General features: G+C 39.6%; 1 protein-coding gene across 1 annotated transcript; it reads left to right on the top strand.

The window, feature by feature from the left end:
- Positions 1–213: 213 nt before the first annotated feature.
- On the top strand, positions 214–15,498 carry frk (fyn-related Src family tyrosine kinase). Its single transcript, XM_071478459.1, has 8 exons — positions 214–898; positions 4,329–4,450; positions 6,894–7,057; positions 7,195–7,363; positions 7,982–8,140; positions 12,034–12,215; positions 12,938–13,103; positions 13,232–15,498. Exons 1-8 carry the CDS (start codon positions 504–506, stop codon positions 13,438–13,440), a joined length of 1,566 nt encoding a protein of 521 aa, XP_071334560.1. The 5' UTR covers positions 214–503; the 3' UTR covers positions 13,441–15,498.
- Positions 15,499–17,557: the final 2,059 nt, after the last annotated feature.

The following is a 17,557-nucleotide window of genomic DNA, read 5'->3' as shown; positions in this document are numbered from 1 at the left end:
CATGAAAGCGAGGTTTCGTTTTCGCAAATTCACATTTACAAATGCAAAACTTTGCAAATAATGTGATGAGACTGACTGGAAAATACTCCATTTCATATTTTGTGTTGATCTTTAAGAAAGCAAAAAATAAATATTCCAAAAGTTGCCTCCAATATGGCCTCCAGGGGGCAAATGACGTCACCTCACCGAAGGTGACGTGAGCCGCTCCCCGTCCCTCAGCAGGTGCAGGTGGTTGGCACCGTGGGGCATGAACCGTGAACTCCAGACCCGTCTCTCTGACCAGGAACCTTGACAGCTGAGCTGTGAACTCACTTCCCACAGAGCGTCCCTGGGTGCTGAGTGTGTGCAGGGGCCAGACACCGCCGCTGCCTGACTCCGGGATCACTGACATGACTCTGTACTTTACGGAGCGTGGACCATGAGCGCGGAGAAGGGATTCCCCCAAACTATTTCCTCACTTCACTGCTGACTCGCAATGCGCAGCTGTGATTGACGGCCGCACCATGGAGATCCAGAAGAGCTTCTCTGCGTGTTGGGAGAGGTTTACGGCGTGTTTTAAAAAACCGAGTCCATCTAAAGATGAGACCAGGCCCTCGGAGAAATCCGCCACAGTGATTGAAAACCCCAGCGCTGTCAACGCAGAGCCGGACAGTCATTTCACCAGGTCCTTACCGCCGCTGCCGGTGGAGACCGCCGTGGATTACTACGTCGCCCTGTATGACTACTCCGCCCGTACCGAGGAGGACCTGAGCTTCAACGCCGGGGACACTTTAGAGGCTCTGGACAAAAGTGCTGGTGAATGGTGGTTTGCCAAAGCCCTCACCGGGGTTTCAGCCTCCAAAACGGGATACATCCCTGCTAATTATGTTGCACCAGTGGAGAGTATTGATGCAGAGCCGTAAGTATTGTTGCCCCTCACCATGGAGTACTTTCTTAATTTGATAATAGACATTCCCTTTTAAAGCCAAAACCCATTTGTGATTTTGTTTTCTAACTACAGTATTGTTTAGATTTAAATCATTTCAGGATTTAGGCTAATTTTTCAGTCATTTCAGAGGTAAAGACAGAGGTAAAGACTTAGTAAAGTGTGATGGCAGCCCATGTTTTTTTCTGTCTTCAGTGCTGAAAAATGTTTTCAGACTAGGACAAACTAGTTAATAATTCTCTGTGACCAGGAAGTCTGTGCCTACAGGTTAATTATTCCCAGGAAGGAATGGCTCAAAAACATGAGATCATAAATAGTGCACTAATTGCCATTGCTGGCATTTCTTCTAGGCCTGTATACTGTTTAATTAGCATGGCTACATGTTTGTGAGCAGAGACAGAAACTGGTTTCGCAACAAAGCTCAATTTAGCTGCAGGAAACCAATTCAGTATTCTGTGAAGGGCCTTGACGTGTTCAGGTGACCCAGTATGACTGGAAAGGTTGTTATTACCTTTCTAGACAATGTGTTCATGAATAAAAAGTGTATTGTGAAGCTAATCTGTTGGAAAAAAATAAAACATCACGGAAAAGTCTGAACGATCTGAACTGGAGGGGCATTCATTGCCCACTTGGCCTCTGCAGTGAAACCTGTTTCTGCTCAGCTGTGCTCTGGTTTTTCCTGTTTTGTTTACAAGTAGAAATAGTTCTTTATTCCTTTGATCGGTCTAGCCGTCAAGTCATAGTTTCACTGAGTCACAAACCTGATGGACATGATGAGACTATGTAAAGAAGAATTTGTTCCATAACACATGGACTTTTTTTAGATACATATCTGAGGACAAGTCTTTATCAATCAGAGATTAATGTTATGTTAAAGGTCAGGTCTTACACCTTTCAGCATTGTAATCAGGGTTAGGGCTTTACTTTTTCCATTTTGTCACAATGGCCATTTCCCAATACAGCACGTCCATTCTTATGATAACTCACTTATGATCTGAACCTAAGAAATGGCAAGGAAAAGTTTCTGGACTTGTGGATGAAGCTTCTGGTTAGATGTCATGGGCATATTTAGCCATTCTTGGTTTAATGGGAGTCAGATTAGCCTTTTAGGGGCCCCTGGTTGACCCCCTCCCCCTGTATGTGTTAGTTGTTAGCTTATGATGAACCATGAAATTGTTTAGTGTAAGATCAATATAGAAGTTATAATGTTGTAATCGCGGTTTGACTCATGATTATAATGGGAATGGTAATTTTTAAATTTCATTTTCACTTCAGAAAAAAAAGATGATGTGATTTTTTTTTTTCTGGGGTCTGTACTAAACAAGCTTGTTCCCTTATATGTGGAGAATATGATTTGTAGGTGGGGCATTTCCACAATGCTTCATTTATGGTATGTTGTGATACAGTTTACCTGCGATTTGGATATTTCACTTGGCCATATTGTGATTTTGATAATATTTTGATTAATTGTTCAGCTCTAATAGAAGTAAATAATAAAGACCTTAAAGGATAAGCTCGTGTTATTTTTTTAAATATTTCTTATTGTCAGCAAATCTCATGAGAAAACCAAAACCAACAGCATTTTGTGTGACTCAGAGTTGTCAGATTGTGTTGTTCTTACAGTAATTCACTTTCTTGATTGATTGTGGTAGGTGGGAAAGGTCTGCAGCTGAGGAAGTTTAACAGTGATTTTGTTCTGATTCTAGCCATGGGTTATTGTAGTTTGAGCTCCTGATTCCATTTAAATAAATATGAGACTGTCCTCCATTAAAAAACGAGCCCACAGGTCGTCTGTGCAGCATGTTATTATGACCCATAGTTACTTTTGTTGCCAGGCGACATCTAGTGGTCGTAGCAATGATGACAGGAGCAAAGGGAAAAGTACGGTCACGTAGTTTCTAGAGCGACAAAGTCCACGTCAGGAGGAGGTTGGGGTGGATGGATGGGTCAACACATGTTCAATTCCCATGTGAAAGTAGCAGTTTGTATTGTCATTATTGTAACCACGACAACGAAGATCGTCTAATGTTGAGGATGCACTTATTTGAACCCAAATGACATTTTTTTCCCCTAAATCTAACAAAGCTATGACCGTTATTATAGTAATCATAACAGCAGGTACGCTGCTCTCAGTACAGTCTGTGTCTTTATTGTTGTGACCACGATAACCGAGGTACACAGGTACGCAGGTACACCTGCTGCCATTGAGGTGCTATTGCAGGAGACACTCCTATGGGCTGTATCAGAGGGTTGGAAAAAAATTACCTGTGTGGTTTTTTAGGTTAAAATTGATTTGTTAATAAGTCAAGTGCTTTAAACCATTTGTTGGTGGAGGTGGTGGAAAGCACTGAAAACAAATTGATCTGAGGTAGCTTTCATTTTAACTATAGAGATTAGCTCAGTGAAAGTCAGTGGGAGCTTGGGATGTAATTGAGGTCGAAGAACTCTGACAGCCTGGTAGAAATATTGATGCTTAAATATTTTATGATGCCAATGTGAAGTGGGACGGTGGAATCTTGGGGCTGCAGAAGTCGTTGTGTAATTGATTTGTTCCAGTTCATTGTGAAGTGTGAGATTGTGGAGAAGTTGTTATTGTTGTTGAAAGTTTCCACATAAGGGTTCTTTAAGTGGAAAGACTCATTTTATGTATGAATTTGCATCTTGAATTCCTTCATGTGTTTTTAATAGTTTTTGGAGTCGAACAGTCGAGCTCACTGGCCCAGAGGAGCAAGATATACCAGGGTTTGGATACACACACTATACTTGTTAGTAAGATATACGTGTAGTATAATATAAGATATACATGCATAGATGGTTTGAGGTTTTCTGGGGATTTTATTTTTGACAAAAGGAAAACACTAGATTTAAAAACTGGTGTTAGTTGTTGGTGTTAGTAAGACAATTTGCAATAAATCAAATCACCAGTGAACACAGTGAACCTTTGGCCCCTTTCACAGATCATAGGCTTGGGCCGATATTCAAATAATATTGAATATTGCCATATTTCCTGACATTTTTTTCCATAATATCAAACATTTTTAATCTTTCATTTATTATTCTTCGCAATTTTGCAGAATCTGCCCCGCTGCCAAGTTCAACCCTCATGTCACGGCTTTGCCTGCTGTCCTTTGTACCTTGGCATGTGACAAATAGAACTTTAAACTGCTGTTTAGTGGCTTCTACCAGAAACATAAAATGCAATAATATAATTACATATTATAAAAGAAACATGTGAAACATAAAATACAATAATAAAATTATGTATTCTAAAATTGATAAGGTGGTATATTCTGATTATAGGGCTGGACTGTATTGAGATGTTACATTTTTGATATAGCCCAAGTCAGAAATGGCTGAAATGTGTTTGATCACCTTTGCTCCTTGCTTAAATTCTGCTTTGTAGATGGTATTTTCCCAACACCAAAAGGCTGGATGCGGAGAAGATGTTGCTGGCTGAAGGGAACCAACATGGTGCCTTCCTCATCAGAAACTGTGAAAGTCAGAAAGGAGAGCTCTCTCTCTCAGGTGAGCTAAGATAAGAAGCTATGTTAGCTGCATCAGCTTTAGATAAATTCCCCATTCAACAGTGCAGATTAATATGAACATTAAAGCAGGATTATGCCACTTATGAAATATGAAATGACACAATCTTCTCTTAAGCAAAAACTTGAAATCATAAGCAATAAAATACCCTTGTTAAATTTAGCTGCAACACTTACGGTGGCTAATGTTAGCAAGCTTTGTTAGCAATATAACTGGGTCAGTTTGCCGAGTGGTGCTGGGACTGGGTGGGGTGGGGTATCCCTCCAATAACGCATGCTGCAGCTGAGATATCTCTTAATACTGATGGAAAAGTCCAGACACATATCCAAGACTCTGTAACCTTTGTAAGAACAAATTACATATACATTACAGATAAATGGGGAATTGATAAGAAGTTAAAGACAGCCTTGCTCAATTTGGTACATTCACGGGTTTGATTGACCATTAACTTTAGTTGATTTCTCATATGATCCACTAAGTCGCTACGTTGACCAGCCTACAGGAAATACTGTGCTCCGTTGAGGGGTGGCCCCTGGGTGGTGCGCGCAGGGGGCAGGACATGACACAAAAAGTATGCCACAGAAAACACAGTATTTTATTTACATTATAATCAACTGAGACTCTTGTCGCTCCTTGAACAATTTGTCTGACTTGTATCTGCCTTTACCAACAGAGGTTCCTGAATCTTGTCATTCTTTTTCACTCTTGGATGTTTGTATTATTCTGGTTTCAGGCCCGTTGTAAAATAGAACAACAACACGTCCACCCACTCTAAAGGCCTGCTGTATTCACACATGGGCTCAATATATTACCTGTATCCCTGCAGCTGAAAACAGAACTTGTAACTAGATATTTACTCAGAAAGTTGTGAACAGCTTTCATCAACAAATTAGATTTTTACGACCGTATTATCCCACACTATCAATATCAAAATCCTCATATACAACCTTATAATTGCACTTTCGCTGACTAGCATCTTCTTATCGATATCCTTCCTCCCTCCGTGTCTGTCTGTGTGCTTCTCCGCCACAAAACATACACTTCATCCCCAAGCATTGTTGGATGACTCATTTGTTCTGTCAGTTCAAATGATTGATGGTTTGAAGGTCATCAAGTTAAATAAATAGAGGTCTCTGCTCCCATAAAAGCTGTGTGATAACTTTATCTCCCTCTGTTGTAATCTGTCTTTTCAGTGGCCTTGCTGTTTCCATTACAGCTGAATTCTTTCCGTGTTCATTCATTAAAGCTGGTTGATCATCTACTTTATTTCACAGCCACTCGTCCCAGATCAATTCACTTATTTATTTATTTATTTTTTTAATTATGAAAACAATTGTTCTATCACAACAAAACTGAACATTGCAAAAGGACTTCTCTATAAAAATACATACATACCTCTGAATTTTCAGTGATCTATTTTTGTATTTTCCTTAATGAACATTCATGGTCAACTCCTTAAGCTACACCAATCAATATTTTCATATAAACAATTGAGCAAATGACCACATGTAACATGAACGCTCATGCTCATAGTGATAACCTACAAAGAATTATCACCACCTCCACAGTTTCCCTCATCCCTACAGAGCGTTTTAGCATCTTTCAGCATCTTTCAGCTCATTGTTTTGGTTTCACAGCACACAACTTTCCTGTATTGTAGTGGTTTTCAGATAATATTCAGAGAGGTCCAGTTGGACAAAGTGTCCTCAAGCAAAGGCCCAGAACACTGGTTATTATTCTCTAATAATAATTCTATGTTCTTTTCTCAAGGACCATAAGGGCTGTAATAAGAACATAACTGAGAGCTATTGAAAAATGTGAATCTTAAAATAAAGTACTGAATTTTATTGAAAAAAAAAGAAAGAAATAGGCCAAAAAAGTGTAGCTTGACTTTCCCTTTTTCTTTTTTGTTAAGTCCATTTCACATCAGTCAGAACAGTTTCAACCATTTTCTAATAAACAGTCAACACATCTTATCTCTTATATCCCACTCTCCCACTTCCCCCATTTATTTCTCCGACATCTCTCTTCTCGTCCCTTCTCTGTGTGGGTATCTCACTCTCTAACTGAAGTTGCACCAATTGGCAGAGTAGCATCATGTGACCAGTGCTGCAAAGGCTAGAAAAACTGTGCTGGTTATAACAGAAACACTTTGTCAAAATTTCAATTATCTATAATTGCTGGTTATAGGTCCAGGTCTGGACTGGACGGCATCAGGGCCCAGATTTGGACCACGGTCCACCTATTGGTGACCTTTGCTGCACTGGTTCAGTCTCACCACTCTTTTCAACTTAACTGTACAGCAGCAGTAGAAAGTTGTTTGCAGTTGTTAAGGGGCTCTTTACCATGAGGAAACCTTAGTTGTACAGTTGTTGACTATACAAGGTAAATGCTTGTATGCTGACTTTGCTGACTTGTCTTTCAGTGCTGGACAGTGGGAGGGTGAAGCATTACAAGCTGAAAAAACTGGACAACGGCCACTACTATGTGTCAAGATCGAGATCCTTTCAGACACTGAAGGAGTTAGTGGAACATTACTCCAGACAGGCTGATGGCCTCTGCGTGCGTCTGGGTGAACCATGCGAAAAGGTGAAACACACAATGTATTACAACATGGACTGAGCTCATTCATTATTGCCTTGTTGCTAATCATTAAGTTGACTTATTTATACAGTATAAAGACGAATAGTCTCCTCAGTAAATCTTGACTCTTCCTGTCCTTGTAGATGGAGGCTCCACAGACTCATGGTCTGTCCTACAACACAGTGGACCAATGGGAGATTGACCGCAAATCCATCAAACTACTGAGGAAGCTGGGCGCTGGTCAGTTTGGTGAAGTCTTCGAGGGCCTGTGGAATGAAACCACATCAGTTGCAGTGAAGACTCTTAAACCTGGTATAGCAACTAATCGTTTTTATTTGCACAGCGCCATTCAGAAAGGCCCGCGGAATTACACTTACCTTTAAATGACGAAAACAAAACTTTGTCCAGCTCTGAAATGGCTAAAAATGACTTATGCATCTATAAAGACTTGAGTTTTATAACCTCTTCGTAAGCCCACAGAGATCCCTGGCAGAGATCCCCAGCTTGAAAATAACACCTGTGACAAGATAATCTCAACTCAAGGTTCACGTACTAGCTTTTTTATAAGCTTTTCCCAGCCCTTTCTACCACATCTCACGGTCAGCAAATGCAGTTTGAGTTGAGTATGGAGCGTTGGTCATATGATAACAGGTGGTTCTTGACTTTAAATTTAATTTAAATTTGAAATTTCCTTCAAGTAGTTGTCTGGGAAAAGTCAGGGTCACCTGGTTGTAAAACGAGTCCAGTTCCCTGTGTGGAAAATGAACTGGATAGTTAGCATTAACAGCACTAGCCTCTATGGGTAACCAGACCAGAACAAAACAACTACAATTATAACACATATTCATCAACAGAAAATGCAAGAATTGCACAACTGCACAATGCACAAACACTACACCACATAATGTATCGCCTGAACACCTTTCCTAGGCACCATGGATCCTGAGGACTTCCTGAGAGAAGCTCAGATCATGAAGAGGCTGCGGCACTCCAAGCTGATCCAGCTGTACGCCGTCTGCACCATGGAGGATCCCATCTACATCATCACAGAGCTGATGAAGAACGGCAGCCTGCTGGAGTACCTGCAGAGTAAGACGGCCTCGTTTTCATCCCCACATGTGGTTATGAGCCACTGCTACTTTATAGTGGGGTCAGAGTCCAATGATACTGCTGCAGCTCTCTGGAAGCAGTCTGCCCACCTGTGGCAAGGCTCCGACTACGGTCTAGAGATTTATACCAGGGACAGAGAGCCAGAGCCTAAACCTACACTTCATTTCCACCCACACATATTTCACATCATAACTTTTATTTTTACAAAGTCTCTTCCAGCAGTCTATAGAAAGTGATTTTCATTTTTAACTTTTTTTCTAAGATGTTAATACTTCAGGCCAGATTGAACAGAGGGCTTGAAAGATAAATTATGTAAAAGTTGGATCATGAAAATGGTTCCATGAAAGAGGCTCTCGTCTTATTTTTCAGATTTGTGGTTTAGTAACTCTGAGCCTGGCTGAGATCTTACTGATGGCTCCTGGAGTCTACAGTTGCCTCATTCTGCTCTGATGTAGAAAGATAAGGACGTGCACTAAATGTTCCCCTCGTTTTATCTCCTTGGATCAAGCCAGCATGGCGTGACATGCTGAGCTCAATATGAGGAAGAGAATGGCTTCGCTTGCTTCCATTTACAGCCAATTAGCATGCATCATCTTAGGTTTGTGCATTTGTGTAGAGTTGCATGTGTTTAAGGTTCGTAATCATACAGTGACTTCAGAACATGTTTAAACTCCTACTCCTACTTTTTTGCAAACTTCGTGTTGTAGAATTTTCTGTGGATAGAACTGCCTTTTTCAAACTACCCTCAATCATCACGACAAAGTGAAAACTTGTTTTTAGACAAAACTGATTAGAAATCTGAAACTGAAATCACACATTTACTAAAGTAATCTGACCTTTGCTGCAGAACTCCAAATTCAGGAGCATCCTGTTTGCTTTAATTTACCTTTACTTTAATTGACCTCTGGCAAACTGAACTGATTGGACATAGTTTAGGATAGGGGCGGGCGACACAAAGATCATGTGAGATCTTTTTGAGTGCAGTTGCATTGCACGACCTAAATCGTGAGCCCACAGATTTAGTTAAACTCATGTGATCACATGATCAGTTCGTGGACACAAAGTCTGTCACTTCAACTCTGATTTTATTCTGAAAGTTCAGACTGGAAGTCTTTTGTTTTTGTGCCCTTGCTCATTGTTATAAGGCCCACTCCTAGTTCAGAAACACACCTGTGTGTGTAAGGTCCCACAGTTCACACTGCCTGTGAGGACAAAAACCAAACCAGGAGGTCCAGGGAGCTCTCTGCGATAAAACTGTGTCGAGGCATAGATCAGTTCGAGGGCATGAAACCATTTCTAAAGCTCTGACTGTTCCCAGGAGCACAGTGGCCTCAATAACTGTGAAATTTAAGAAGTTGGGACAACCAGGAGTAACTAGGCAAGAAGGTCAGGGAGGTGACCAAGAACCCAACAGTCACTCCAACAGAACGTTAGAACTGCTCTGCAGAGATGGGAGAGCCTGCTCCATCAGTCAGGCCTTTCTGGTAGAGTGGTAAGACAGAAGCCACTGTCAGTAAAAGGCATACAGTGCAACAGCCTGCTGGAGTTTTCCAAACAACATTTTTGGGCCAAGATAATAAATATGTTTGACCCATAGCTGTAGTCTGTAGTGAAATTACCATTACCATTTCTACATAGATCCTGAAATAGAGAACTTGACTTTCTTCACAAGCTTTTCACTCAAATGGAAGCCTGGGGCTCCACTCGTCTGCAACAGGCTGCTAATCACTCGCTTTTGCTTCGTTAATGCTGGTGGTTTTGTTAATTTTGTTTCCACATTTTAAATTTTTGTAATATTATCATGTTGATTTGACTGACAGAAAATTAGTAAGCACCTATTTTGATAATTGACTAATCAGCATTATAATTTTTCAAGCTGAAATGTCGTTCTCTGGTTCCACCTTCCAGTGTGAAGCTTTGATGCTTTGCAATTTATGAAGGTAAATTTAATATTGTTGGTTATGGACTGCTGGTTAGGAAAAAAAAACATCTGGATACTTAAATGTGGGGCTCTGGCAAATTACCAAATGGGCTTTTTAAAATATTTATTTCCAACATATTTTTTTATATAAAATGATTTTTATTTCCTTGAGAAAATGATGAGCAGATGTCACTAGTGAAAATAATCATTAGTTGCCCTGAGCTGTAGTGTGAGAGATGTGGTGTCGCTTCCATCTGAAATTAAAACTTTGGTAAAAAACTAGTGAAAACAGCATTTGACGCTGTTTATATTTAACTGAAAGTCAGAAAACATCCAATCCAATATTTTTTACTATTTGCAATTTGAATTGTTGTTATTTTCAGTATGGTAAATTCCAGATGTGTATTTGCTGCCTGTTAAACCTACATTAACAGTAATTCAATTCAGTTCAATAAACTTTATTTGTCCCCATACATCTAGTGCAAGACAAACGTTACACATTAAGACAAAACAAAAAAAAATCAACAATGATGCAAAATAAAACCTGTAATATTATAATGAGGACAGGAACACATCATAAGATGGGAGAAGGACATTGCCAGTGCAAATTAGACAATAAATTAGAAGTGTACTATTATTCCTCAGTTATTCCTGAAGATAATCATGGTGTGAAACGTATCAGGAGCAGCTGCAGTTGTCTGGTCAAAGCAGTAATGACACGCTGCTGCAGAGTCACAGCTGACAGTGTTTTAGGCACAGCTCTGTGCTTTAGCAGCTTCAGCTGGTTTAAGCTGTGCAGACCAACAGGATGAGCTGTTTCTCAACCCCAAATGAAGCTGAAGCTCCCAATTTAAAGATTAATTAAATTAAATTATTAATTTAATCAAAAACCTATTTCTTGTAAGAACATATTTGTATTATATATTGACACATAACAACTTTATTTAAATGCTTCACTAGTGGTGAAAACTCCCCCCTTCTCTTAGCCCCGTCATGCAAATTTGACAAATTAAACTGGAAACAAAAAACCAATTCATTGTTTTAACAATAAGCTGAAAATGATGATTTGATCTGCTAAAAACTTTGGGTGGAAGATTGTGACTGCTGTTCACCGTCCACCAGCGGCTGTCTCATCACCAGTGCTACCTGTGTGGAGCGCTAATGCTAGGTTTTTCATCCAAGCAAACACTTGTTGCTTTGTTGCTGTTGAGTGTACATTTCTTCAGCCAGACACTTAAACCTGTCAGAGTAACGGCTGTAATTAATAACCATAATGAGGGCTGCATTCCATTTAGCTGTGTCAGTTTCAGGGTACAGATACTGTGCATGTTCACTTAACTGGCTTAGCCTACTGGAACAATTACATGGAACAGAGCCATCATTGATGGCGTTAACTCCACCTGTGCTATTCCTGCTATGACATATCACAATGTCTGCTGTGTATAAATCTCTTCAAAGCTCAAAATGATACAGAGAAACCATCTTTGACTGAGTGTAAATAATACAGAACTGAACATGCAACAGCCCAGAGTTACATTTTGCAGTTTCACCAGGTTGTGCCATTAACATTGATCAGCTACAGCTACACAAAGCCCACAAAATCAGCGGTCACTGAATAATTATGTCATAGCTTTTAGCTTGTTAAGGCTGTTGTGTGAGTTATAGCTTAATTCAAAAATGCAACTCTGATTGGAATTGCACTTTTTCAAGTCATGATCTGATTTGAAAAAAAACATAATGTTAAATGTTCATACTGGAGCAAACGGTGGGGGGAGTCTGCCACCAGTTTTCACTAGTAAAAAAGTTTGAATAATTTGGTGTATAAATTGTTATATGTCAATACATAATGCAAATATGTCCTTTCATAGTTTAATATCTCCAGTCTTTCTTAGCTACATGTCCTACTGGGAGGACTGTGACTCATCTTGTGACTCTCTACCTGTGATTTCAGAGGATAAGGGTACCACGCTGCGTTTCTCTGACCAGATTGAAATGGCTGCGCAGGTGGCATCAGGCATGGCTTTCCTGGAGTTACAGAACTATATCCACAGAGACCTGGCAGCCAGGAACGTCCTGGTGGGGGAGAACAACATCTGCAAGGTCGCTGACTTTGGCCTTGCCAGGGTCTTCATGGTGGGTTTGACTTTTAAAGTGCTTTTCACACACACATATATATATATATATATATATATATCTACATGTATTATTATAATTAATACCATACATGGTGAAGTACATTCACTGTAGATACATTAACAGTGAACTTGGATTTCGTACAAACACTTGAGGAAACATATATATATATATATATATATATATATATTTTTTTTTTTATTTATTTATTTTTTAATTTTATTAATTAATTTATTTTATTTATTTATTTTTTTTAAATAAGTTTTCCACGTACTGCCCTACTGTGAAGTCCAACCCTCATTTCACTGCTTTGCTAACTCTACATTATGCCTTGGAATGTGACAATAAAAGACTGAACTGCTGTTTAGTGGCAGTGTCACTTATATCTGACACATAAAATACAATAATAAATCCCACGATAATATCGTATATCGTGATATTTGGGCTGGACCATATCGAGATGTTCAGTTTTGGATATTGCCAAAGCCTGTACAGTAGACTGAAGAAACAATTTGGTAAATGAACCTTTTGACCAACTTACACAATGAATGCCCTCATTCACTGGCATGCATTATACACTCTTTTGTGTTGACTGATGCCCAAATAGATCAAATATCCCTCCACAGTCCAGCGTGGTCCTGCCAAAGTGTGGATCTTTACTTTTCAGGTTAATCAGCTTTAGTGTAAAAATCTGTATTTTGTGTGTCTTGTTTTGTTCGTAGAAAGAGAATGACAATGTGTACGAAGCCAAAGAAGGCACAAAATTTCCTGTGAAGTGGACTGCTCCAGAGGCCATCAACGAGAACAAGTTCTCCATAAAATCTGATGTTTGGTCCTTTGGAATTTTGCTGTATGAGATCATGACGTTCGGCCAGATGCCTTACCCAGGTAACACCTCATGAATGACTCTCTGAACGTAGAGATTCAACATGTCTGCAAACCTTTTCACACTAACATTTGAGTGCAGAAATCTGTCCTGTTGGATCTGAGATCATGTTCCTCCCTGATTATTCCAGCCATGACGAACTACCAGGTGGTCCAGAGGGTCTCCCATGGTTACAGGATGGCGCGCCCTCCCAACTGCCCCAAAGTCATGTATGACATTATGATGGAGTGCTGGAAGGAGAATGAACAGGACCGGCCCACGTTCGAGACCCTGCAGTGGAAGCTGGAGGACTTCTTCGACCTGGACGTGACCTCGTATGACGACGCCAGCCGTTACTAGCGCACTGACTGACACAAGGGAAGAAAAAAACACTCATCAAAACAAAATCAAGCTGACTTGAATACAAACACGAACTTTTTCAGATTTTCATGAAGTAACAGATTCAAATGTAATCTAAAGTTCCACTCGTTGCTGTTAAATGAAGGATCTAAAATGTTTGATGTGCACATGATAGAAAACTGTGACTGTAACCGACACATGGTGCAGAAGCTTTGACTACGACAGTCAGCTGCAACACTCCTGGTGTTGCTTTGCGTGACAACTGAATGCACTTTCAGACAGGCTGTATGTGTGTTTAGCCTAACTCTAAAAAAAAAAAAAAAAAAACTCAGTTGACTGGAAGAGGCGTCTTTCAGCGCAGATGAAAAGCTGCTGCGTCCACCTCGATGAACCAGTTCTTCTTGCACCCTGCATAGCACACATTGTTTCCACTGGCTACCTGCCGAGCTCTTACCAGAGGATCTGAGTCATGTTCACTAGCTAGGCCAGTCCAATTTGATAGTTACTTACTGTAACTACTGCAGCCCATTAAGTGAAAGCACAATAAGATTATCTCCTCATTAACAAACAACCACTGCTTTTCTTAGATACAAAAAAAATTATGTAACTCTAGAGTGAAGTCCACGCCCTTCAAGCTTTTCTCTTCAGGCTGCTATAGCATGTGCTATAAGAGAGGTGAAAACAAAAGAGCATGGTAAGGTTTGCATGGAGCCCTGCAGGTGTCAAATTCATGTGCAACAGATATTTGAAGCTCAATATATTGATTTAGATTTGTTTGTTTGTTTGTTTGTTTTGTTTTGTCAAAACAACATTTTCTGTCCTTTTTAGCTTTGTTTTGGTCTCCACTGTTCCCTGGGAAAACTGTGACTCTTTAACTGCTAAATGTTCCACTAACTGCGTGTCTGCTGTTTGGTGCTGGACAGGGAGCATACAGTGGCGTTACAAAACCCCTGCGCGCTTCCGGCTGGTAAAGATGCCAAGGAGAACGATGAGTAAATCACATTGATGAAGTTTCAGGCCATAGTTAACATCATGAGCTGGTTTTTCACATTATTAATGTGAAATACTGATTAAAGGAACTTTAAGGGATATCAAGATAACTTCCAAAATTCAAAGTACACCCATGTATCTCCACCCAAAATCAAAACTTCTTTGGATTTTTTTTTTTTTTTAATGGTTTGACAATATTCACTGTTTTTTGCACCACATTAACGTGAACACTCAAATATAAACTGTAGCAGCGGGAACTGAAGTTGTCGGTAGTTGTGTCTTAGCAGCAGGCTCGCAGTTATGTTTCTGTAAGAAGACGCCTACAAACACTACATTCATTCCTAACTATTATGAGTGTTACGTTATGGTATTTAATATATTTATCTTTGTCCTGCCAACACTATATGTCAGTTAGCCTATAAATAGCTTTGGTTGCTATCAGTTAGCTGTGTGTTTACCACTGTGTAGCCTAATGTTAATGTAGTGCAGAATGAATGGATGGAGACACATGGATGTGCTTTAAACTTGGTGATGATTGTTTAACACTTTGTTCAGTTAAATTGCAGCACAAGTTGTTGTTCTAAGTGCACACAGAAATGACTTTTTTCTCCTTGATACTGTTTGGGCCACAGTTTTGGCTGTCCAGGGGCCGGATATTTTTTTGTGTGTTTTTTTTCCTAGGGCCCTTAAATTATCCAGCCTGCTCGTGGTAGCTACCTTGCAGCACAGTGCACCCACACCTGTCTGCGTTCATAATGGAGTTAAATGCATTCTATTTGTTTGCCCCTCTCATGGGACCTACAGTGTAATGGCTCAGTGCCTGAACAATGTGACTTTCTTTCTGACCACGACACACTCAATCAGACACTTGACACATTTACTGAAGTTGTTGAACCAGGTGGATTATCTCTTGCTCTGATGATTTTTGTATGATGTTTTTAGTATCACGAACAAACTCCTGATGATTGTACATTATAACCATGCCAGTGTTTATACATAATCATACTGTATTTTAACATAATTGTCCTTTTATTCATAACATAATTAAATGCATTATATTTAGTATGATTTTGGCTGTGCTGTTTCATCTGAAATGCAGTTCTAAACCTTTGTGTTTTGAATTTGTTTTGCAAATATCAAGACCGATCAGAGGAGCAGACAGCAAGGGAATTGTGGACAGTATGAGTGAGTGGTGACTCATTTAAAGTTCAAACTCATCTTAGCTTTTAATAAGTTGCCTGTTCTTATAGGAACCCTGGTGCCACCATACCTGAGGTGGTTTCCCGCCAGGGGATTGGTCTCACTCTGTTTTTATTAAGCTTAAGGCCTCAGTAATTTAAAGTCTGTGTCGTCCTGCTGACAAGAACATTGATAACTTCCTAAAAGATGTCCTCTCACTCTGACCCTATGGTGTTTGCTCTTGTCTTTATTTCCGTTTTCACATCATTTGTTGTCTGCAACTAACTTTAATCCTCTAGTCACCTCTTGTCTGTAGAATGTATGTCCCTGAGTTCTGCTCCCTGTGTGGATTAGTAGTCTGTCCTCTTTCCAGGTCTTCATGGTTTGGGGGAGGTTGCGACATCCAGGTCCCAGCAGCCCTTAAAGACACCTGGAGGTTGCTCAGTGTCTTCTCTTCTTGTTTCCTCTGTTTGCACTTTGTTATCTCTGTCTATTCTGTGTGTGACATCTATTGGCATGTCTGTTTGTCCTGGAAGAACAATTCCTGATCTGTTCCTCTTCCTCAGATTTTTTATTTTTCTCATTAAAGTTTTTTGGTACAGACTGTAAAGCCCGATTTTTGGACCAAAGTATCAGGGCTGTAGAAATTGCTTTGACCTGACATAAATACTGTATATTATAGTCCAAATTCTTGAATTACAAAAAATAAAATAAATGAATAAATACTTATAAAGAGGAGTACAATTGAAAAAAAATTCATTAAATATTTTTGAAAGTGATATTATTTTTAGTTATTTTAAAAATGTATTGGAAATGCACCAAATTTCAATGCAGCTTAGATGAATTTGCATTAGACAACAACATACAATGAACAAACAACACTTGATATTACAATTTGAAAATTCACATAAGCTACCATCAATTATATTAAAAAATACACTGGTTTTCTTGCACATCATGATAAACTGTACTTGAATTCACTGCTGTTTGTTGGTCTAGATGTAATTTCCCAGTTTGGCCACACAGTGGTGCTGACACTCTCCCACTGATGCTGAAGCCTCGTCATTGAGGGAACCTGAGCTAAAACCAGGAGTCAGTAACAGTTTTACCTTCAGCCTTTTACACCACTGAAACTGTTAAATGGTTATGCTTAGCATTTGTGTTAACTTTCCTCAGATGTGTATTTCCTGTGCCTCTCGTCTCTCTATGTAAGTGTTGGTGACAGGAAGCTGTGGCCTAAGGGATATTTCTCATGAATATATTGGTTGATAACATTTAGACATTTAAGTGTGATGAGTTATTATTATTGAGTTCAAGTGTTTTAGAGAGATTAGAAAATATCTATGTCTGGTCTTTTATATATGGTTGAGATGTGTTCAATTCCAGATACTGAGGATACCTTCTTTGGACAGTTTCTTTGGGTAAACTGAGATTGTGTGTTAAATCATTGTTACTGGACAAGAATGTAGAGCATTACTGCAGTTCCCTTCAGGAACATGACCTGAATTCCACTAGAAAGTGCCCACAGAGCTGTTTTCCAGAAAAACCATCCATTTCAGGTTCTTCTACAAGCATCCTCTGGTGCCTCTTTAGTGATTGTCCAGTAGCCTTCAGTCTTGACATGTCTAAACTTGCACTCAGTCGTGGAACAAAGGCCACAAACTGAACGAAAATAGTTTTTTAATGAGAAAATTCAGGATATTGTTCAGAAAGCGTTTGAGCCTTTTTTGTCCTGTTGTTGTCTTAACAGCAATTAAGAAGTTTAATTTACTTTAGTAAAAATAGGCTCTTGTGGCAGTCAGTGTTAAATGTGTATGGTTGTGTCCAGCTGAAGAAACAGAACACAGCGTTTGTATTAGCTCCCACTTAACCACACACAAACTTTAAGGCAAAGCAAAGTGTTTGAAGGTCCTCGGGTTGACTTTTTGATAGAGGATGAGGATTACGG

Source organism: Trachinotus anak, unplaced genomic scaffold (genome assembly GCF_046630095.1).
Source record: "Trachinotus anak isolate AG129_WGS33_773 ecotype Australia unplaced genomic scaffold, CSIRO_AGI_Tana_v1 ptg000005l, whole genome shotgun sequence".
NCBI lineage: Eukaryota > Metazoa > Chordata > Actinopteri > Carangiformes > Carangidae > Trachinotus > Trachinotus anak.
The sequence above is the reverse complement of the archived record's forward strand: the minus strand, read 5'-3'. Positions and strand labels throughout refer to the sequence as shown.

Excerpts from the sequence above, each read along its gene's own strand:
- frk (XM_071478459.1), top strand. The coding sequence starts at position 504 with ATGGAGATCCAGAAGAGCTTCTCTGCGTGTTGGGAGAGGTTTACGGCG. Across the intron at positions 4,451-6,893 it reads AGGAGAGCTCTCTCTCTCAG|TGCTGGACAGTGGGAGGGTG; the intron begins GTGAGCTAAGAT and ends CTTGTCTTTCAG. Across the intron at positions 8,141-12,033 it reads CCTGCTGGAGTACCTGCAGA|AGGATAAGGGTACCACGCTG; the intron begins GTAAGACGGCCT and ends CTGTGATTTCAG.